Source organism: Apostichopus japonicus, chromosome 22 (assembly GCF_037975245.1).
Source record: "Apostichopus japonicus isolate 1M-3 chromosome 22, ASM3797524v1, whole genome shotgun sequence".
Classification (NCBI taxonomy): Eukaryota; Metazoa; Echinodermata; class Holothuroidea; order Aspidochirotida; family Stichopodidae; genus Apostichopus; species Apostichopus japonicus.
In genome coordinates this window covers 12329224-12354570 of record NC_092582.1, presented here as the reverse complement: position 1 = coordinate 12354570, position 25347 = coordinate 12329224, and the positions used below count along the sequence as shown (strand labels likewise).

The following is a 25347-nucleotide window of genomic DNA, read 5'->3' as shown; positions in this document are numbered from 1 at the left end:
CCCCCTCTCCCCCTCTCCTCCCAACCCAACACTGACAGACAAAAGTTTGCAAATTTTCTCCTTCCCTTAATCTAGTCCCCCATGAGATTCAAATTATCCCCATGTTACACAGGCTACATACTAGTAAGAAGCTGGTCAGTCAGGGTAAGTTCTGAACACTGTATTATCTTATTTCCTGATCATATTTATATCTATGTCGTGCAGTTTCATATGTACAGTAATTAAGAGAGGAAGGGAAATGTTGCTATCCAATCCACCCCTTACGTACAAGATTAAATTACTTAGGCCTATGTTTAATCGTGACACAGCTGGAGTTATTCATTACTGATACATGTCATTCACTGGAAAACCCTGCCTCACATCATTCACAAAAGTACCTTGTTGGACCTAATAGCAGTGGATGATTATATGGGCTATACCTATGCTATGACTGTAAAAGTTGCTTTTATATTTGACTTGACATGACTTGAAATCTCTGACTTGGTTTATACAACACTGACTGATTGTATGCAACTACCACAGAAAAATTGTATTGAAGTCAAATCTCTTCCTTTGGATTACCCCCCCCCCCCCTCCCCTCATAAAACCAAATCATTCTTAGAGCTTTATGTGTAACTTAATGCTGCCTTTGTTACCTTAGCCTTGTTTTGCTGGTAGGTAGGAACTAATTCTATGCTTACATGATGAATCCCAACATAAAAAGATACAGTGTTATTTATTGGCATACAGCTTTGATACCAAAGCACAACCACTTTATAGTTATCATTTCTATCCAAAGAAATTGGCTAAAGAAAAAAAAAATTACTGAAAAATAATAGAGCGACTATTTGTTACCGCAGCAAAGATTGCAAAAACTGTTGCCATGCAATGGTGGTAATGTATTTTTACAGTATAGTTCAGATGCTCCATGCAGCTACTCTCTGTTCAGGGGTCATCAACACAACACACATTTTCATTCTTGGTTAAGTTCCCTTCAAGTTCACACCAAAACCAACTCTTCAACCAATGCAGTACATAACCAACATAGCAACATATAAGTCAATTCACTTAGTAGGAAATGGATCCCTAACCAGAGGAAATATGTTGTTGTAAATGAAACAGGAGTAGTTGGATGTTGAATTCCAATGCAGGCAATTTCCAGGGAATTAAATCTTGAAAAAAAGCCAAACCACAAACTTGTGCTCCCTATCAGTCTGAGACTCTTAAAGCAGCATTTTGTGTTTTGTCGCCGTTTTCCACTTTTTTGACAAGTCCATCGAGTTTTTTACAATCACAAAACAGCAAACTAAGATATTAGCCAAGTTTTCCCTGCTAAAAGCGTTATTTGGCGAGTAATTAAGGACATTTGCAGATAATGAGAAAAGTGTCCTCTGACAAATTACACATTTAATATTAATCGCATACTGTTCCCCAACCCACTAGTTTGAAATCAACCAATCAGAGATGCAGGTTTAGTTATGAGCCGTTGCTAAAAATAGATTCAAAACGTCGAGTTGGTAACTTTGTACAGTACAACCAGCTCCCTGGTACTCTAACAGCTCCCTGGTACAACTCCCATAGACAATCTACACAAACCGTTCGTAGCTTTTAAATATTCATATTATGGGCGAGGTTTATTTCATCCCAAAGGAAACTATCTTCAAGAAAAACAAAGTTGAAAGTTGTAAATTTTTCGACTTTTATGCCACCATTTGAAGTAAGATTTGAATAGATAAGCTAGTTATGTATGTCGTTATGGCATCGTGGAATCAGAGAGGTTGAGAAAAACCATAGAAAAGGACGCAAAATGCTGCTTTAATATATTGCCATCAGGATACAGTGTCGTACATATATACATCATATGTAGAGTGACTGACAACAGTCTCTGCATTAAACAAGGTGTTAGGTGGTGGGCATGGGGAGGGGATTGCACAAGAGGGAGGGGAGTGGGCATGGGAGGAGGATTGCACAAGAGGGAGAGGAGTGGGCCTGGGGAGGGGATTGCACAAGAGGGAGGGGAGTGGGCGTGGGGGGGTTGCACAAGAGGGAGGGGAGTGGGCGTGGGGAGTGGGATTGCACAAGAGGGAGAAGAGTGGGCCTGGGGAGGGGATTGCACAAGAGGGAGGGTGGGCCTATGGAGGGGGTTGCACAAGAGGGATGGGAGTGGGCCTGGGGAGGGGATTGCACAAGAGGGAGGGGAGTGGGCATGGGTAGTGGAATTGCACAAGAAGGAGGAGAGTGGGCCTGGTGAGGGGATTGCACAAGAGGGAGGAGAGTGGGCCTGGGAGGGGGTTGCACAAGAGGGAGGGGAATGGGCGTGGGGAGAGGGATTGCACAACAGGGAGGAGAGTGGGCCTGGGGAGGGGATTGCACAAGAGGGAGGGGGTGGGCCTACGGAGGGGGTTGCACAAGAGGGATGGGAGTGGGCCTGGGGAGGGGATTGGATAAGAGAGAGGGGAGTGGGCCTGGGGAGGGAGAGTGCATAAGAGGGTGGGGAGTGAGCCTACGGAGGGGATTGCATAAGAGGGTGGGGAGTGGGCCTGGGGAGAGGGATTGCACAAGAGGGAGGAGTGTCCTCCCGTCCCCCCATGTAAACCATAAATTGTAACTTAATCAACTCAAGTTACAACGTAAAGGAGACACATAACCCATCCATCATTAATTGGATATATTACGACAGAGAAAACTGTCATAAATAATTACTTCCTCAAATAGCTAAGAAAATTCTGATTCCTTTTTGGAGAAAAATCTGATTCCATTTGGAATACATATAGATATCACAGATCTAACATTCCTTCATGTGCAAGGTTGAAGACTTGACCAAGTTTAAAATACTGAATGACATCAAGCAACTTCCACTTCGTTTCTGTATGTTTTTCTATCTTTATTGCAATGTTTATGTTCTGTCATGGAGATGGGTTTTGCAAATCCTGAATCCAAAATGTAGAAGCTCTTGACATGACTAAATGATGACAAACGTTGGAGTCAAGGTCAAACACTGTTTTTACAGTTTATCTTGAAAATAATAAAAAAATGGGCACAGAGAAAGTAAAAAGGTTTTCAGATCCTGGTACCATGCACTTTTACATCACAGATTTACAGTTTCATGGCAGCTCACAGACAGGACATGTTAAACTATTGATATTGTGTCTCCCAAATTGAGCAAGATCTTTCTGACCTGTTTTTGGGGAAGTTATTCATCACAAAGGTCTGTGTCGTACATTAAAGGTATACTGTATTGGCCCCAAATATGCTAGATATTCAAACATGGTCTGCACCTTTGGTCAAAATTCTTTAACTTTTTTTATTACAACCTTCGAGGAAACAGTTCCTCACTGGGACATTCAGTCATCTTGTGTGTTCCTTAAAAAATGTCTGAGAACAATTTGGAGAGTAAAGACCTCCAGGAAAGTACTTTTTGAAAACTTCTAGCAATTATAGCCAGCTATAATTTAAGGGCCTATACTGACTACCTTTAAAGCTAAGGATGACGGTTGGGTGTGTGTAGTCGCTTAAAATAACACGGATCAATTTGTTTGGGCAAAGGTGAGAGCTCTTCTGCTTTTGTTTTAAACATCGTTTGTTGTCACTATATAAGCTATCTGCATTTTCAAGTTACTTCCTGAATACTACAGTACTGTATGTCAGGCTTTGTGGAAGATGTCATGGTTTTGGTTGACTTGTGAAAATCTGAAATTGGACCAATTCTAATCATGCACTATTTGTATCTTGGTGAGTTTTAATGATAATAGAAGCATTTCTAGTATACTGTGTAGGGTTAATTAATTAATTAATATACGTCCGGATATCCCCCGAACATGTCCTCTTCTGTATTAAAGCGCGCGTCCAGGTAGATTTTAGTACAGCATTTTACAAAAAACGTCCAGATTTTATTGCTAGCTCCAACCAAGTTGTAATAAATTACACAATGGACAGAGTTTCTCAACAGGGTATTTGCCTTCTACAGTAACAGCTGATTCCATTTGCGTACTGTCAATATAGTACAGTCCAGGAAACCCTTGTGCAGGAATTATTCTAGGCAAGTTTGAGCTGTTGGCCATGATTCTGGGATTATACCTGTACACAGAAAGTCCTTTCAAGAGGGTCAAATTCCGTAAATTGCTTAAAACAGACTTTATCTGTCAAACTACACTGTTATCAAATGTCAATACAGTAGTATATACATCATGGCTTGAGCCATTTTATCTTCACTGTGTGGACTCCATGGTCTAGAATCTTCAATATTGGTACTTTGGAACTAACACATCATACGATTGTGTTGCAACATAAACTGGTTATGTCATATCTGTGACATATGTGTATATTCAATGGCAGGGTGAGTGTCTTTATACTTTTGGGTCTTTTGTGTCTTTATATATATATATATATATATATATATATATATATATATATATATATATATATATATGACTCCACAGAAACTTAAATAAATCTAGAACTTAAATTTGGAGACCTAGTTTTTAGGCAAGCTGACCGAAGTCAGTCTCTTACATTCATATTTAACGTCTATGATTATGAATTGTTAATTGTCAACGACTCTGTAACTGGACGACATACATTAATCTGGGAGTGACTCGAACTCGGGACCTTATGATTGCAAGGCACCGGCGTTAACCACTGAGCTAACACTCCTAGACAGTGGTTTGGTACTAATAAGTTGAGCTATGCGTGTAGGGTATTTTGTACATAAAAATAACTGCACATTCTTAATGATTTGTAAGTAGGTTGGGTTTAAAGGGGCGTGGGACCAGCCACAGGGAGATACTGCCAAAAGTCCTTCAACTTTTGCTGACCTTGTTCTGTATATACTGTCAAGGCAAGTAAACACTGGTTGTTTTATTTGTGTTTCCTTTAATGATTCCAGAGGGAACTAAATATGTATCTGAATTTTAAAGTGAGTCATGTGATTCAGAAGTGATTATGGGAGTGCATAGCACAAGCTAAAGTGTTACCAATGTGTGTAATTAACTCATTCAGATATGAAAGTGAACTTAGGACATGGCAAACAGATGTGTGATATTGTCTGTACTAAGTTTATAGCCAAACATGTAAACAGGTCTGTCCTCGCTATGCCTGTTTAGTTTTGCATAATTAAGTACCCTTGAACTACAATCTGAAATAATAGGTAAAAAGGCTGATATTTTGTCTTTCGTGAGGAAGTTTGTTGTAAATTCTTTTCTTGTTTGACAATAAGCATTGAACCGCCGGGCTGTATTTAACAATTCAACACAAAAGACTAGTTTTGTATACCCTGAAGCAACTGGGCTGTGAACTAAATATTTGATTATCATTATGATTGATATCTCTGAACAATTGAGAGTCTGCATTGTTTGGGTTTTGAAGTTTAAAGTAAAACTGACCCGTACTTCCTCTATATTTTGCTGTGTCATGTTCTTGGCTTATACAGTTCAATGGGCGGATCATATCCCATTCGTCGTCGCCCGATTGTTTTATTTTGGACAATACCATTCGATAATAGGTTGGCGTCGAATTTGATAATGGTAAAAGCTATATAACTAATATTCATACACTAAATCAAAATAGGTTTGAGGGATGTGAAGTGTCTTTCCGTTTTAGGTTGTACACAACTACAAACACCCCTACTTCATAGTGGAATATTCGGACCGGAGACGAGTGGGGCTTGATCCCAATAATGCACTGTATTGTATACATGTGTCTATTGTTCTAGATTATGAAGATATAGATGGGAGCTGACAAATTTTTACTTCAAAAAGTAATTTCTGAATATCTTCATACACATTTTATTTTAGCATCCATAAGAGGGGGAGGGGGGCGGTTGGGGAACACACATAAATATGTTGCGCACATCTGTGTGCACCCTCCCCTCCCCCCTCCAACTTCCACATGACCGGCGCTGCCCACTGGACGACGTCATTACTTTTGTTGAAATTATGTTTTCACGTGCTTGTATCTCTCTACAGTTCATGTTGTAAAAGATGAGGTGAAAAAAATTGGAAGATATATAAGTTAATAAAGTTTCTTTGACCCTTGAAATAATTTTCACCTCTCTTAGAGTGTGTATTTTTTGTTTGGGGTTTAGATAATTGAAAACTTTAGTAGCTGTAGTTTCAGTTATGATCCCTTCACTGCAGCTTTGCCAGGCCGTGTGGCAAGGATAAGACAGAAAACTCTGTAGCTTTTACAATTGTGTTTGTCCGTTTTCAGCTTGGTTTCTTTCTTTGTCATCCCTCGGTATTTTCGATGATCACGCTATATCAATTTTACATGCAACATGTGTTTCCAGACATATATCTGGTGATGTCATTTACCTGTAACCGATCTAAATATTCACGATGATGTCATTAAGGTGCAGTACCTTCTTTTGCTCCATTTCGTCATCAACAGTGCTTGAGTGTTTCCTCTAAGCTGTGAAATTCTGTTGGGAACAATTTAACTTCCAAAACCTCTTTGAACGTTCAGCAAAGTGGAAATGAAACGGTGTATATTACACATTACACAGCTAAACAATAATGCCTGGTTTGTTATTCCTTTTGGTAGAGTAATTATTTGTGAGGTGTCTAACTATTGTTCTTTAATATTTAGAGTAGTTGAGTAAACACATATATACAGAAGGGAAAAGCTAATAATAGCAGTGAAGCAGTCTGGCATGGAGTTCAATTCTTCGATGGCATTTTACTGCATGTGAAAACAAATTCTACAATTAGTTGAATTGCCCCTGGAGCCACAATTGACTGTATATGCTGAGCTGACTAACAAGTGGGATTTTTTATTTCTGGAAAATTCCATTTTCTCCTTTAACCGGCGGGGGGTCTTTGCAACGGCAGACATATTTTGTGATCATCAAATCATGGATGCTTCCGGATCCTGGATACTGGGTGTGATAAGAGGCCTTTTGTCGTGCTGTGTATTAACCAAATGAATGAATATTCACTGGAATTCATTGATCACCAATGAATGATTAGGAAAGGAAACTTTGGAAAGTGATATTATTTGGTCGGATGAAAACTTTTCTTTTTTTGTCAAAGATGTTTTGGGACTTGAAAGATAATGTACTTAGGTCCTTGAGTGTATGAGTTTACACAAGTTTCTGTAGAAAAGAAGTATCTTGGCAGATTTTGCATGGTGCTTTCATGCTGTGTTTATTAAGTTAAAGCTGAAAAACTGCCATTAATTACTCCAGCTCTGAAGAGGTGAGTGCTTTAAAATTCCTATTCTTCCGTGGCATATTTATTACAGCGAAGGTTCATTGTTATCCTTCATGTGTACTCATCTTAGTGTATGACACAGTGGGCGGGTTTAGGGGCCGGGTGAGGGGGGGGGGGAGGGGACGGGGAAATGGTTTAAAGGTTTGAAATTGTTTATCATTAGCATTTTGATTCCATCTTTTGATAATGTTCCGTTTATATTAGGTTAATTGTGGACGAGTGGCACATTCCTGTCGGTCAAAGACCTGTAAACTGTAATTTTAAACTGTAATTTAAAATTTTAATTTTAAGTTTTATGTCTAAGAGGACCTGAGGGTAAAGTGAGTCAAGTGCATGGGGGGGGGGGTGGAGAGTTAATTGAACATGTTCTTCCACTTGCATTAGAAGAATATCCTTTTTTATTTTACAGTATATACTGTATAATGAAAGGTACGTTCATCTGATTCAAAAGAAAAAATAAATGTCTCAGTGTAATTATGCAATTTTCCAGAAATGATCTTTACAATATGAAAATGGAAAGTAAGTACATAAACATATATGTGCCTGCTATGAGAAGTCATATACTCAACTTAAATGCAATTGCTACATCCAACATATATGTATCACAACAATAGATCATGAATGTAAAAGAACCATATTACTTTCATCAAAATATTGTCTGTGATATGAATGGCTCACATTTATCGCACATAAAATTATATTGCATGTATAAACCGGCCTTTGATGCTGGTGGGTATAAGTTGTCGAGGTAATCATGCAGTTTATACATAACTCAATTTTTTTCTTTTACAATAAATACCAAAATTTTGTAATCAATTCAAATTTAAATAGTGAACCAATTCTTTCACAAAAGGTACGTGCACATACAAAAGTTTGGTAACCAAAATAACTCGGAACTGTCCTGTGGCTGTGATATTCGGATGACAGACAATGTGAGTGACACTTTTATGGAAAAGAAACCAAATATTCCACACTGCTGGACTAGACTTTCAAAATCTCATCTCGGTTTCTTAAATTCCTAACCCGAGATAGGATTGATTGAAAGTAAACCTTTTTTGGAATGGCTTATAACCCTCCATTCTTCCAGTGAGTGGAACACATTTAGTGGTCTTTGATGTCCAAAACAAATATTGGCGATCAGAGGTTTTATGTTGATTTCTGTTGAGAAATGAGACAAAGATTCCTGAACAGCCCAGCCCAGACCATGATATGATGGATAGGCTAGGATTAGGTACATGTAAAGTGCTATGAAAGCATGATGACCATAAGGATAAATGTGAGTGCTGATGTATTGCTTGAAAGGGAATCTCCCAGAGTTACTAATAGTTGGTCTATTTATATTTAAATAAACATCACACAGCAAACCTCAGCTTATGAATATGGTATTTCTATATAGTTAAACAAACAGTGTATATGTTTTATGATGCTAGAAATTTACAGCAATAAACTTTACATCCAAGGCAGTCTCATATGACAGGTATCTCTTTAATATTTTGGGAAATCTTTCTGTGAGGCATTGAGGAAGTGAGAACATCACAGTAAGATCATGTTGTTTCCTTTATAATGATCCTCGCACTTGGACTGTTTGTGTGAAGTTATATTCTGAAATGACTCCTCAATTTTAACCTTAATGAATAATAGTGTCTCCCATTCACCCCTGAAAGAAACTACTCAGTCAAAGAAGAGTAAATATTACATACTACCATATGACATCATCGGCTAGTATATGTAGCACAAATAATGACAATAGTGTTCTTTTGAAGAAGAAGTAGTCAACCTGTTTGTATAGTTTCATGAATCTTCCTTATTTGCTTTTGACTAGTACTGTTCCCCAGCTTCGGAAATTTTACAAGATACTTAACAACGAAACAGATCCTTAGGCGTTATAATTCACAGGATTGGTGAGCGACCTCTGTTCCAAGGCAAATATCTGTCACAGAAAAAAAAAAAAAGATTCTCATTTTATATACATAGTAACTTTAATAACAATGTCCATGCAGTACAGTAGGTGCATGAGGATAATAACAGGGGATGCATATATAAATACAACACAAGTAGAGGAAGATTTCCTGAAATATTATTATTGTAGAGATCCAACACTATCATAATGTATTCTGGATAGATGAATAACAGTACAGTACTGTGTAATAAAGTAAAATGCAAAGTAACAAAGTAAAGTACTGTATAAGAGTAAAATGTAAAGCAAGTATGTCACGAAGAGGAACCTGGAGTAACTCTGTGTACATAGAAAGCTTCCCTGCTTCAATTTATATTCTCCAGCAAACAAAGTTTAAGCTAAATCCCTAACCACACAAAACAGCCAACAAAAGAAGCACCATTGGGAAAACGCTAAAGAAGTGATTCTCGCCAGCTGAACCTGAACACACTACCCCTAAGACCAGATAAACAGGAATGACATACCCTATTGTGTTGATAGTTTATGTCAGCTAAATGACGATGACCAGGAGAATAAAGGAGTGGTCTAAATCTATGAGATAATGGCATGGACATTTGATAAGCAGTGAACAATTTTGACCAGGACTAAATAAGTCTGTGCATGCAGAAACCTTGCAGAGATATAACTATGATGCAGCATAATCTGAGTTTGTACAGTACAGGAAACTAAATTGTTTAAGAGAGATGAAGAGTAGAAAGAATTGGAAAAGGTTAATATACTTCAACGATTGTGAGAGTCAGTATACTCAGAGAAGGTTGTAACTGACTTGTAAAATACAGTACCTCACTGATCTTTTCTGTTGCTATCACATATAGTCTAAGTTGACCAGATGTCCCTGCAACTTTAGGGGACAGTTCCCGGAATTCCTTTAAAGTTAAAGAAAATCCATACATAATGCAAATATTTGCAGCTTAGCCAGATTTTGTAAAAGAATTTTACAGCAGATGTTAAAAAATACATAATTTTGGTATGTATTATAGTGGTATAGAGTGGTAGCAATTTTACTGCAGAAAATTATTAATATTTCTGTTGTTATCACAAATAGTCTAAGCTTAGTAACCAAAAGTCTCCAACTTCAGGAGTTCAGGGGACAGTTCCCGGATTTTCATGCGCCGTCCTGGATTAAAAATATATCCCCGAATAATACATATTGTATCCATGGAAGAGGATCCCTGAATTTACGAAAAGTGGAAGAATCTCAGTTTTACCTGTTTCATATTCACATATAATATGATCGCTGAATTTGTAAAAAAGCACCATTGAAGAATCTCAGTTTTACCCTGTTTGGTTTTCCATTCATAGGGACAGCGTGAACCTGTTGTGAACTGTGTGGTTTTTATTGATAATGTTTCATAGCTATAGTCCTCATTCATAGCTCTGTGATAAAGGCAAATCAAGATCTTTGAATGATTTTTTCACAGCCAGTGATTCACGTGAAAGGTATCATTATCTAGCAAAGAATAATATGACTTCCTGTGTCATTTCAGCATTTTGGTGGTTTTAAGTCTTGTGTTGATTTTTTGGCAAAGGGGTTTTTATCTTGGACTTAATATATTAAGTTTGTGAATGAGGTGTTTTGAATGTGCACTCATGTAGTGACCATCATCCTTGATACGCAGAACCCCAAAACAATGAGAGATCCTCAAAATGCCCTCCATTGAAAATATAATTGTGTCAGCATGGCTGGGAGGGTGAGGGTGGGGGGGGGGTGGGGAGAGTGTCAGCATCAGTATCATGTCCCTGGATTTTGTGGACAAAATATGTTCACCTTAATATAGTCTCCATGATCATTTATGCCCAAAGTATAATTTGAAGTAAAAATATTCTCATGACATTTGACAAAGTTATTTCCTGCATACATGTACAAGAAATTCAAAATTCTCATTGCATAGTATTGTACACACAGGCACTGTCTTATCTGTTTCAACCACTGCATGTGTAATATGCTACATGGTTTAATTGTCAGCAACTGAGATTGCTGGAAGCTTGCAGACTAATAGATATTGGTCACTTCATGCAGTATCCGATTGGTCAGGTCAAGACCAGACCTTTCATGGTGTTAAAAACTCACCATAATCTTCCAACTCTGGTCGTGGATACGACAGGTTTCATCAGTGCAGATGCTGTGGTATTATTGCAACTAAATATTGAAGCCTCTTATATAGAGGGCGATATCGTAGGAAAAACCACCGATCAGAATATTGCATCTTCACATTTGTGTTACTCGTCATTTCTGTTTGATTTAGTATATGATATACATATTAGAAACCAAAAGCAACTTGTAGAAGAAAAGAAACATGAAGAAACATGTAGAAGGGATGTTTTATAAAATCTCACATCTTGCAGAGACAAGTTTTGCAATCACACGACCTGATGTGCCTCCAGTGAAGTATGCTTTATTTGTATACCAGTCATGAAGCTAGGAGTGTTAGCTCAGTGGTTAACGCAAAACGGTGCCTTTAAATCATTACGTCCCCGGTTCGAGTCACTCCAAGATTAATGTATGTCATCCAGTTACAGAGTTGTTGACAATTGATAATCATGGACATTAAATATGAACCTAAGGACTGACTTCGGTCAGCTTACGGCTTTGATAAGCCAATGAGGCTTGTTCGTGACTTCCTACTTGCAGGAGGATCGAAAATACATACATACAAACATACAAGATTGGCCAATATCTTGTCTAAAATTATAAGGTAAATGTGATGTTATAATTGCAGTGTCAGAGCTGTGTTTGTGACTTGAGTCACCTTAGAAGTTCATTTAGCTACAGTACAGACAGACAGACATACAATACTATATAAAGGTAAAAGATCCCATTTTATAAGAAACAGATTGTCACAGAGACACTAAAAATAATCCTGTGCAAAACGGAAATCACAGAATGTTCAACACTCTTTCCTTCTTTTTCTTTGTTTCTCGAAGTGAAACTTAACTGTATTATAATTGCCACACCAACGACTTGCAAAACATCTTTTAATTATAAACATTTTACTAACTAAACCAATTTTTTTGGTGAACAATATATGTATTAGTTGTCAAAACTTTACCAATAATCATTACAAAAAAGATGTTTTCAACACACATTGCCAAATATGCATATTTGTGATTTTTGGTGCATAATGAACATGGCGCTGCCATTTCTCTACCAAAGGATGAGCGTCTCTGTACTGTTAGTGATATACAATTATATATCAAGTAACGACATGTTAAGTATTAACGGTATCACAAAAAAGAATCGAAAGCATCAGGTCAAGTGCTCAAGTTGTGTATGTGTGTGAGAGTTCATGTATATTCCAAAGATGCTTTCTGTATGCACTGGCTATCACAGTACATGTGAACGGAAACTTGCAGCTTTCACTTTTGGTTGAAGCAAGTTTGAATGAATTTTGGATTCCATCGTTTACCATTAAATTTATTAACAATGCATTCGACAGAATAGCTGGACTGCTCATAAATAATATTTTCCTATTGAGGAATATACAAATTTTTGGTGGAAAATTTTGGTTAAAATTGTCATTTTGCATGAATGTTATATAGTACTGTTTATGAAATGCGTATCGAGATGAAAACGTGCACAATCTGGTAAAATAATAATACCCAGTCATATGGAAAGTTGATTCAATAGAAAATCTAGACTGCTAGATTTAATTTATTTGATAAATTTCCATCAATTAATATCAAATGCAAAATGACAATGTTGCTTTGCATGGGCAGAACTATCCCAACTAATTCTTTATAATCTTGCATAAATTTTCTATCGTACACAAAGTCGTTCCTGCACGTAATGTCACATTTTATTTAGTTATTCGTTTTGCCACAAAAGTACAAAGTGGAGGGAAGTCTTCCATAAAGCTTTAAAGCTTAACAATGTGGAAGACTCCCTGAAGAAAGAAAATAAAATAAAAATAAAATACATAAACACATATACATAAATATAAATTACAAATTAAATGTTCAATATAGTAATTACATACAGGTATAAGTTGGTAGTAGTCAGTAACTAGCTATTATTTCCTTACATAACCACTTCTTAAAGGATGTGACTGACTTTTTACTCTTTAAATCGTTCGTTAGAAGAATCCATGTTTTTGTTGCACGGTTTTGTAGGCTTAAAGTTCCAAAGAAAGTTAGAGATCAAACAACAAAGAATAAATTTTTGATCAAACAACACTACATGAAACTTTAATATTTGCAGTGCAAATATTTGCAGTTTTTGCCAGAATTTATACAAGGAATACCATAGTAGATGATGCCACATAATCTTAGTTTGTACAGGATAGAGGTGTAGCATATAGTCACTCACTAAATTGTTCAAGAGAGAAGAATAAGAGGAGAAAGAATTGGAATGGGTTAATATACTTCAAAGTTTGCGAGAGTCAGTATAAACTCGGAGAAGGTTGTAACTTAATTGTAACATACAGTACCTCTGCACTGATCTTTTCTGTTGTTATCACTATAGTCTAAGGTGACCAGATATCCCTGCAACTTTTAGGGGACAGTTCCCGGATTTTCATCAAAGTTAAAGAAGATTATTATGCATGCATAATGCAAATATTTGCAGCCTATTGCCAGATTTCATATAAGAAATTTTCAGCAGATGTTGAAAAATACATACTTTTGGTGTGTTTATAGTGGCAGCATTTTTTTTAACTGTTTGAAAAAAAATAATATTGAGGATTTATTTAGCACAGACATATCCACTGTACCGATAACGGTGCTCAAGGGGCATCACAATATTACCCTGGTCAACGATAACCTGTCAAACATAGAGACAGTCCATCCATATGGCAGCAGCTAGACAGCATCCAACTGATAATTTATCTCACAGGTCCCCATTTATACACCTGGATGGAGAGAAGCAATAGAGAAAAAGTGCCTTGCTCAGGGACACAGTGTAATGATCTGGCCAGGACTTGAACCTGCAAGCCTTAGATCACAAGTTTACTGGCTGATCCACTTTACCACAACGCTCTCACAAAGATGCAAGGAAAACGTCAGTGTAGCCTGTATAAAGTTGCATCATCATGGATGAGTGTACTTTATCGCGGGGGGGGGGGGGGGGAGGGAGTGGGTGAAGAGAGTTTGTACCATTGTACAAATTGGGTGTGGAGGGTTAAGCTGTTCAATCATGAATGTTTGTTTGTACAAAATTAGACAAGTTTGATGCTAGCAGGAGCTTTGTCATAGGCAGAAAAAATAAATAAAAAATGGGTTATATAATTGGACAGATGGGATATGAACAAGTTGATTGAAGCATTGGACAATAAAAAGAAAGTAGAATTAGACTGAACAATAAACAATGTGATGGACAAAGCAGGTCAGGAAAAGAATTGCGGATGAGATAAACAGGTGTCGTTGTACCTCACTACCTCCCTCGCCCCCCCCAACCTCCCCATATATCTCCTATCTCTCCTAATAACCTCCATTGTTAATTATTTCTGCACAGTTTATCTCCTGTAAAATCTTCCATTGGTTAATCCCTTTCATCTCACTGTCCATCGTTGTACAGTAGATACATATCAGGTCTTTCTCCAGGCGCGTAGCCAAGGGGGGGGCGAAGGGGGCAGCCGCCCCCCCTTGAGCATATTTTTAAACATTTTTTTAAATGTTTTTATGATATCGCTAGTATTTTCAAAAGAGAAAATGCTAAGATACAACTTTCAAGGCCTGGGAAGTGCCATTTCCAGCGATCTGGGAGGCATTTTCAGCCAAAATTTTCTTGTGCGCTTCACGCCAATCATGGTGGTGCTCCGCTTAGATAGTTTGCAGTGTCGAATCTACAGTTTCGCCCCTCCCTTGGCAAATTCCTGGCTACGCGCTTGTCTTTCTCATTCTATACATTTGGGGTTTATAAGTTAAATGTATATATTAGCACAATTTGGTAGGAGTAAGAAAGTATTGAAATAAAAGGAAGTGAAGACAAATTTTCTTTTGGGCTTGGCAAATAGATTTACTCCTTGAACAAGGAAAGAGAAAGCAAAACACATACAGTATGTTAACGTAAAGCTTTACAGTAATAATAAAAACGCCCTGCCCCAACTGCAAAGTAAATAAAACGGGTCATCAAAGTTCAATTGGAGAATTTCCTTTGTACAGAAATTTGCTTCTCTGTCAAATTACTTTATTATTGTCGGAACTTGTTCATCGCTGCTGTAATGGCCTATTCTAAGAAAAAACTGTAAACCATATATAACATACCATCAGGACAAAGAAATTGTCAGGTATACAACTATAAAACAACACGGCATAATTTTGTCTTTGTGACAGCATGGATGAGTTTTCAGCTGTTGAGACACAGGACGTAGAGTACAGCAAACTGTCACAGTGTATAGAGTTAAATATAATCGTGACAGAATTGTGGCAGGTGACAAGTTTTAAGAGGGTTGGTGTTCTCATGAAGCTGTTTACATGCTTTGCAGTTTCAAATCAGATTTCCTTTTAAACCAACTGTAAATCCTTTATTTTTTTCCTTCTCCTTAAAAAGCATTGCAGACTCTCCCCAAACCGCGTGCTTCCATCTGAAAAAGTTATCTTTCTGTTGCTTGCAAGTGGCGTTTTGTTTGTGTCGTTTCAAATGCAGCAAGTATTGAAACGTGATACCTTAATTGGTATCTTTAGCTGGACCTGAGATGTCCATCGCTGTATCGTTTGTATACTGTGCTGTGGGTATTGACCGCAGCTGTATGTACTGACTGTACACGAGTGTCTAATTACCAACGGTAGCAAGCTGTGTGTTTATTTTCTGGGATCGATGGTGGTGTTTAACACTTCTCTTACACCTCATTCGAAAACTAGGTCAGATTACTGGCATTAGACGTTTCTTTTTGTGTGAGTCTTCACACCCTTTAAGCAGTAGAAATGGGATCTTCAGTCACGCCCTAAATTAACAGGCGGCGTCGTCATATCGGTCGTTTTCAGTGCTGCGAAACTTGATAAGCTGCAGTCTCTGAAAAACCACTGAGAATTCCTTGAGGAATCTCAAAGTGACTGACACTTCTGGGCAAGGTTCCTGCACATTCCCTGTGAATAATCAGTCGGGGGGGGGGGGGGGCGTACCATGCCACAGCCCAAATTTTTCTTCATTTATCTTATTGCCAGTTCGCATGAATGACAGTACAGTGCCGGTTATAAAAAACTTTTTCTACCTGCAAACATGACACTGGTTTTTTATATTCATTTGTATAAATTTTTAAATCATTTATGGGGTAGCTATTGGTGAAAAGTGGAAATTTTCCCTATTTTTGTAAATCATTGCGGTGGTTTATGCCAATGTAAATTTTCTGCTAGAAATGAATATTTTGAACAAACAATAGGAAAAATTAAGAAACATTCACTATAAAGAATGAGAATTCTTAATCATGCAAGCAAAGGCGGCGGAAGCACTTTTAATCTGGGGGGGGGGGGGGGCACCGACATCAAAGGGCACTTTGCAGAAATTCGATTGGACTGATGCCTTATATTTACAGTAGTACCCTTTATAACTCTTATTGTATTATCTTATTTGCGTATACACATCACTCCATCAACCCCCCCCCCCCTCCAAGGAAAATATGCATACTAGCACTGCAATATCCAATGTGCAAATTGGGAAACAAGGAATAAGTTTTCTTTTGAGACAAAAATCATGCTAGTTGCTAATGTAGGAATCTTCCGAATTAGAGTTTACTTCTTGTCAATATCTTAACAAATTTTTTCCATTTGAAATAGCTTTGAGTTCTGACCCACAGAAATTCATTAAAAGTCAGGGGCGTAGCCAGGATTTGCAAAGTTGTATGCACGACTATCTGAGCGGAGCGCCACCATCGGTTGGCGCGGAGCGTACAAGAAATTTTTTGGTTTTACAAACCCCTCAGATGGCTGGAAACGGCCCTTCCCGAATGTTCATTATGGTTCCCTGACCTCTTGCTAACTTAAGACACCTCCATTTTTATGTAGAAAAAGGGCACATTTTTAACCTGAGGAAAAGTGGGGGGGCACGTGCCCCCCGGTTCCGCCGCCCTTGCATGCAATCGTTTTAAAGCTTTGCCAAAGATAGCACCAATTTTCATGTAAGGTACCTTACATAAACGAAACCCCCACTCCCCTAAGACCCCTCCCCCAGGAATCCAGGATGGCATCCCCTGTACAGGGTGACAAAGGAAGGATCTGCCCCAGGTGTCAACTATAGGTACGCCACTGAGCACATCCTTGAATCTGTTACCTAATCAAAACAAAGAACTGCACAATGATTGAAGGTTTTAGAGAAACAAGGGAACAGGAATTTCTTCAACTACTGTATTCATCATCAACTACTTTGTATCGGGACTATCTTCTCTGTTAGTGTTTACAGTTTATTTGCTGTTTTGAACCTTCTGAACAACATATCCTGAAAGTTCATTCCAAAACTCTGACAGGAAAATGATGAAATAATATCATCAATGTTCCAGATAAATTGGCTGACAGGTATTTCTCCTGTCTGATAACTTAAATGGCCTGTGTGTGACATAACAGATGTTAGTTTACTGTAGGCTTTAAAGGGTGTGAAGACTCGCGCAAAAAGAAAAGTCTAATGCCGGTAATCTGACCTAGTTTTTAATGAGGTGTAACAGAAGTGTTAGACACCACCATCGATCCCAGAAAATATACACACAGCTTGCTACCATTGGTAATTAGAAACTAGTGTACAGTACTAAAGTCAGTACATACAGCAGCGGTCAATACCCACAGCACAGTGTACAAACAATACAGCGATGGACATCTCAGGTTCAGCTAAAGATAACAAGGTATCACTTTCATTACTGTACTGTCTGCATTTTGTAGCGACACAAGCAAAAAGTCAATTGCAAGCAACGGAAAGTTAACTTTTTCAGATGGCCGCACACGGTTTGGGGCGAGTCTTCAATGCCTTTAACTATTTAAAGTAGTGTGTTAACCAACTGGAGATTTTAGTTTTGGTATTATGTCATAAAACTAGACAAAGATGAGTATACTGCAGACAGTGCAGAGTGAACTGAAACGTACAGAATGTGGTTTCTGTTTCATTAAGAGTCGTCTTTGACTACATGTGACCATCAATTTATGATAACAGCTTTTGAGAGTTACATTATAATGGAAGTGAAAGGGAAGGAAGTTGTCACAGCAACAACACGTGCAGTGATGGTGTTAGAAATTCAACAGGAAAAGAGAAAATGCAAGATCGACTCTACATTAGATACTTAGATATATATATGTCTATGTGAATTTCCAAAAAAGTTAATTTACCCTCCATAACTTTAGGAGAACTTGAAATTGTTGATAGATAATGTTTAATTATTTCAATTCCTGTACAGCGCTTCCAGCAGCGTTGTTGATGAACGCGCTATAAAAGTACTATTTTATGATTATTATTATTATTATTAATTGTATAATCCAATTTTTTTACTATACATAGGCCATACCTAAATAGAATGCGTGATATGAATATGTTTTTACGAATTTGGTCTGGTTTATATACATCACCCTGCTAAAGTGGTATCCATTTATGGATTATGAGTAAAAAACGGCCTTTGTTTTACCTCACAGCATTATTTTTCCCTATTGACAAGAACGTTGATAGTGCAAACTCCTCCCTATGCACACATGATGTGACAAGATTGTACATTATGTACATGTAGTTTAATGGTCCCAAGTCCTTGAATCCTTTCAGAGTCCAACCTTGTACAAGTCCTCAAACAAAATTTACTCAAGTCCTACAGCAGTGGTTCACTCAAGTCCTACAGCAGTGGTTCACTCAAGTCCTACAGCAGTGGTTCACTCAAGTCCTACAGCAGTGGTTCACTCAAGTCCTACAGCAGTGGTTCACTCAAGTCCTACAGCAGTGGTTTATTGCGTGACATAAAATCATCAATAATGAAATCACTGGTAGATTCAAGAGTCGCACCTATTTCACTTCATCACTTACCTGAATCCCCGTAATACTTGCACTCTGAGATTGCAAGTAACCATCTAAACTGAAGGTAAAATATCACAGAATTTATCCTCATCTATTCTCTTTATTTCACAGTTTCTCAAGAACAGCCTAATTAAGCGTGAAACATTTATGTGAAGTGGAGCTTGGATATATCAGAGGACTGTCTCTCACCATCGAGGTTCTTCGCTGTCAAAGCTGCAAATTAACTCAAAAGATGTCTTAATCGGAGAATGGCGCCTACCTTGATCATACACAACCTCGGCTTACAATGGATCCAGTCAGCTGTCAGTATTGGCTCTGAGAATTGAAGGGAACATTTTTTTTTGGCAATCCTGAAGCTACCTAGATTCTTCGATTTTTTACACGATGGCATTGATCAGACGGAGACTAAGCTGCAAGAAAGTAGATTTCTTGGGAAATTTTGATGAGTGCTACACCCTCCAAGGACATACCCACAAACATTTAGCCCAAAAGTTTTTCACAGAAATCACCGATCAACAGAAACAGCTCTTGTTATTCTTCGGGGAGAAAGGAATGGGCAAGACTAGACTCGCAAAGCAGACAGCCAGAGAGTTGGCCAAGCTCGTGAACAAGGACACGAGCGAGCCGGCGCTGTTTCTGTTTTTCGTAAATTGCGAGAGATTTGGAAGAGAGAAAGGAGCAGACCTTTCAAATATCAAATTAGAGATTGCTCAAAAGGTCGCCGCAGTTGATGAGAATCTCTCGAAAGTCTTGAGCAGTTCGACCATCGATGAATTCTCGACCAAGCTCTCGATGGGGCTTCGACAGAGGGTCTTTCTCTTTCTCATGGACGGTATTGACCCTTCTTGCAAAGGTGTGATCTCTTTCCTGGACAACCTGGTACAGCATAACGAAAATATTCTCGTCCTAACGACTTCGTGTGCTCACTTTAATCTACCCCGCTTGGGACCGAACGTTTCATCTTACGTGTGTACCGGACTAGAGGAAGACGCTGCCGTTGCTCTGCTGCGAGAAGTAGCGGGCAACGTCAAAGATCTGACGGAGTATCAACAAGAATTGGTCAGTCACTGCTACTTTAATCCGCTGCTCATCATGACCGTCGGACAGCAGATGAACGAGACTACATGCAGTATGGTATACACTGCCAAAGAGGTACACGAAACATTTCAGCATTCGTTCTCCTTAGCAGTGCAGCGTGACAACGTTCCCGCAAAGGACGACGTGTTTGGCAACGTTATGAAACTGGCCAAAACCATCTCCGAGAGTATCGGTACGAACTTTGTCTCCATCGTAGACCAACCGTCTACCTATTTCACGGCTGGAGACGTGGCCAGAGACCTGGGTAACGAAAGCGCTGCCGTCGTGAAAAAGTCCTTCCTACAGGAGCTTTCTAATCGCAGTATCCTTAGCCAGGAGGATGGGTTCTTTTCTGTCAGTGAAATTTTTAAGCAACATTTTGCAGACCAGAGAATCCTCTTGAACCAAACTCAAGACCAATTCGTCCAAGAGATATACAAGGAACTGCGCAGTACATTGCATAAAAGCTTGTCACAGACAGGCGTAGTAAAGATGCTCATGATACACAAAGACAGTATTTGTAAGATCTCAAACCTTGACAAAAGGATATCAAGGGTGAAGGATTCGACGGGTACGTTGAAATATGCCTATCAGGTACAACTGATAATGGCATGCGTTGCTTTCTTACAGAACATACCTCTCAGTGTAGACTTAGTTTCAGAATTTAAGGAAATCGTTTATACGATTCTCCTAAGGTTTCAAGCCCGTAAGACCGAAACGCCCTTTCACAATGACGACGACCAGCAGAAGCGGACAACAGATGTGAGTAAACAGCTGAATCAACTTAGTATTTCCGACAAGAAAAGTGATAAACACATGCCAACGCAGAGAAGGGAAATACTAGAGGCTGCACGAAGGAGGGAACCATCACCTGGACATGAGCAAGGTCGCAAAGAGTATTTGAAATCATCAAGACATGGTGGAGATGCCGGAGCACAAAAGGATGACAAAGAAGGGGCTGATGACTCTGTGAGAGACAGGTTTAGCTTAGAGGTCGCTACTTCCCCGTTTTCTAGTTTCAACAACTTCTCAAGCTTGTCATCCTCGGATGACGCTCAAATGAAAGGAGACACCCAAGTGCCCACGGAGATAGGTGAAACTGCAACCAATCCGGTGAACTTTATATGCAGAAACCTCCCAAGACACTTGCATGAAACCCAACCGAGCTTCCAACCGTCACAACCCCAAGAGGTGTCCTACCATGGAGATAACTCTTCCCTTCCTCCGAATGTAACACTACCGGAAGAACAGTCATTTCATGAGTGGGAAAGTCCAGCATCTGATGCTACTGATGAATGGTCCATGTTTGCCAACGCCGCAAGTTCAAACTACAGAAATATGTGACGTCTTCCAGTCAAGGAACACTGACGAATGTTGGGTTACGTAAACAGAGTCTCGTGGTGAGGTTTCTGGTGAGATGACAAGGCTATTGAGTTATTTGTGATTTTTCATAGTTAATGACTTTCTTGTTAAGAGAAAAAGATGCAAAACACACCTTCTTGAAGATTCCAGTTGTGGATAACTTACGAACCAAAGATATATGTATCTAGAGCTTAGTTTTGTGAATTGCAATTTAGGTCACATGACTTGTGTTGAGGGCATGTACAGGCATCCCTATTATTTATGAATTTTTCTATTCTTTTTTTCATTTTTTTTTATTCCTGGCAAACCCATTGAGTATAGCTTTCCCAAAAGAGTGATTTAGAAGTTATCGGAATGGAATGCACAACTCACCTGCAACAGAAGTGCCAGGCTTCTCAGGAATCGGAAGATTACAGAAACGAAGTACGCCAAAATGAGTGAGAAATATGTAGCACGTTACATCATTTAACGTGATTTGAGCTAAAGACTGAGGTTCTGAAATGTCTGTGATTGTTGAATCAAAATTATGACAAATGTTCTTGAAAACCATGCTTGATGTTATTCACAGACCATGTTGTTTCCTCTACTTTACTTGACTTGCTGTGAACTTTTCAACAGTCAATTTTTATTCTTTTTAAGCCTAAATATAGTGGTTTTGCATAAGATGAAAGAGTCGAATTTGAACAAAGTAGTCCTACCTCCCTTATCAATCTTTTTACCAAATATTTACACAAACTTGTAGAAGGATTTTTTTTTAGGGACAGGGGGGGGGGGGAGGGGAGCTGGTGGACATTGGCAGATCAAATCCAAAAGGGTTCTAGTGCAACATTTTTACACCTTTTACCAACTTTTAGTCATTGATATTTTAATTTATATTTTAAGTCCACAATTTTAAGTCCACAATATTATACTCTTTGTAGTGTGAGAAATCCACTAATGCATCTCTTTTGAGAAGGTTGACTTCATAATTTATCAATTTTAGTTGATATGTTTTGTATTTTTGTGAGAAAAAAAAAGAACGGATTTATTAAGTGTTATCTAATTAGGTCTTCCAAATATACTTCAGTGTCTTTAAATTCTTGTTATACTTTTGCTATTTTGATCATATCAAACTGTAATTTTGATGACATTTGAACAACTCAATATGTGAAGAGGGTCATAACTATAAATCAGCAAATTTATATGGTTTTAACTTATAAATAGGAAAATCCTGCCATTTTTGTGTGTAAGAATAGAAACTTTTGACCTTGCTTTCAATCTATCCAAATATTGATACACTTGATTTATATAATATTTTGTTTTCGTTGTTTCATCAATATCTAGAAGGTGAATCTTTTTTTTTGTTTTTTTGGCTCAGATATTTGATTACCGTTTTTAAAAGCAACTGCGATTGAGTGCACAATCTTGGACATCGTTTATAACAGTATATATATTGTTGGTTTCTTTTAAGTGTCAAATATGAACAAGAAAGAAAGAAGAACAACAACAGCCTAGTTTTCTGAATTTTGAAAGAGAATTTGTATTCAACATTGCAAGCTAAGATCACCCACCCACACCCCCACCCCCACCCCTTTCCCCCACTAGCCTAAAGATTCTAGAACAAAAACTTAAAGGTGGTAAGTTGGACTGTAATGGTATAAATATTATATAAACCAATTTATGAAACTGGAAAGATTTGATATACCATCATATCTGTCACGTCATCCAAGGATACCTGAGAGATATTATATTTATTTCTTACAAAATGTATGGACTTTGAGAATTACCATAAACTGTGGAAGAAATTATGTCAAGTTTGTAATTTTGACCAAGAAAAAAGTTGAGGTGCCTTCTGCTGTTTATTTTTGTCTTTTTTGGTGAGGCCCAGTGGCACATTAATAATATGCACTAAAATGTTAGCTTTTATCTTGTGAGGAACTGAGAGCCTGGATATTTAAACCAAGTGTTTCTACGATGGCTATACCATTGTCACAAAATTATTGTTGTATTATTTGTATTATTATTATGATTATTACTATTATTATGATAAGTTTTAACATATAACTAAGAATGAACGTTCAGCAATTTCAAACATCCTTTAATATTACTGGATTAAAATGCTATAAATTATTACCCATATGTATTATATCTTCACAACATCCCATTATTATTTTTTATTTATGTATGATTTTTGTGTGCTTTTATTGTTTTTATATGTATGAGTTCACCAGATGTCAAACACTGAAAAACCTTGTAAACAGGATATATCAAGACAGCAGGAATTGATACTTCTCATACTATTCATGTGGATGTGTTATATTGAGTGAAGAACTCTTTTGTGTCTAGTAGAGGTCAAAGGTCATCGGAGGTCACCAGAGATCAAATATTGAAAAAATTTAAACAAGATATCTCAAGGTATGGATACTGTTCATACTTGGCATGTGGATGTGTCATATTGATAGAAGAACTCAATTGTTTTGGTGGAGGTCAAAAGGTCATCTGGTCACAAGCAGTCAAACTCTAAAAACCTTTTAAACATGATATCACATGTTAGAAATCATGGATTTGTCTCTTACATGGCATATGGATTTGCCATATTAAGTACAATAATCTTTTTGTTGTTGGTATAGTTCAAAGGTCACCAGAGGTCAAACTCTTAAATTTCTTAATCATGATATCACAAGGTAGGAATCATGGATACTTCCCATACATGGTGTGTGGATGCATCACATTGAGTACAAGACCCCTATTGTTTTTGGTGGAGGTGTGTATTTCCTTAACAGTAGACTCACCTGTGTTTAATAATAATAATAATAAATGAGTCTTATTTAGCGCCAAATCAGTAGACAAAAGCCACTGCTCAAGGCGCTTTACAAAAAAAAACAGATTAATTTACAAAAGAACAAGTGAAAAGATGGGTCTTAAGTAGACTTTTGAATGTAGAAAGTTTAGAGCATGTTCGAATGTGATCTGGTAAATTGTTCCAGAGATAAGAGCCAGAGTATTCAAAGCTTCTGTAACCATATGTCTTCAATCGTGGTTTAGGAACAGTTAAATACAATTTGTTGGACGAACGAAGTGTGCGGGTTGGAATATATGGCAAGAGAAGTTGCGACAGGTACACAGGCTGTTCCAGATGATGAGCCATGTTGTAATTGTACATCAAACTTGTGGTTTCATAATGTTTATATTATAAGAGCTATTTCTGGTGAACAAGCAGACATCTAGTACGTGTAATGATGTCATCGAAAGTTCAATCCATATTTGCATTCTGGCTTGACTCCAGTGAACTGTAAGGTCCTGAATGAGGAACTAAAACAAGAGTCAAGTAACAATACCAAACCACTTTATTGCTTTGATCAGGATGTTTTATGATTTTTGTGATTACATTTAAAAGCACTATAATCCTTTGTTTTCACAGTGTTCTATGTTAATTTCATGACAAATGTAAGTGCCATATGGAACCACTATAATAACACCATTTGTTAACAATAAAGCACAAAGTAGTTCTTGGAATTACAGCATTTATTTCAATTTTATTTTTGTAATAATTTATTAGCTCTTGTTTTAAGTCTGCTGTCAACATTCTCATTTGAAACCACCACATAGAAAGAATAACTGCATAGAAAAAAAAATGCAATAACTGCATAGAAAATAACTGCTGATTATTATGATTATTAGGAGATATGACATACTGTGACTAATAACTAACAGTGTGTATGTTTCAAGCAGGGGTGGGTGTGTGTACAACATATGTTTCATCACTTCTGTTGTCACAAAAGTCTGATTTGTATATTACATGTCTCGCTTTCCTTTAGTATGCATGATTGTCTCAATTTACCAAAGCCTACATGAGACATCTCACTGACAAC

At 37.8% G+C, this 25347-nt stretch overlaps 1 protein-coding gene across 2 annotated transcripts in view; it reads left to right on the top strand.

The window, feature by feature from the left end:
* The window catches only part of LOC139963553 (uncharacterized), a 33411-nt gene extending 8408 nt beyond the window's left edge, over window positions 1–25003 (top strand). The window contains exons 1-2 of one of the 2 annotated variants that reach the window (XM_071964410.1): window positions 6180–7172; window positions 19169–25003. In XM_071964410.1, coding sequence (XP_071820511.1) covers window positions 19442–21478 — 2037 coding nt within the window. In that variant the 5' untranslated portion in view covers window positions 6180–7172; window positions 19169–19441 and the 3' untranslated portion in view covers window positions 21479–25003. Of the gene's footprint in view, window positions 1–6179; window positions 7173–19168 lie in introns of those variants that run through there. The other variant, XM_071964409.1, reaches the window with a different exon arrangement.
* The last annotated feature ends 344 nt before the right edge of the window (window positions 25004–25347 follow it).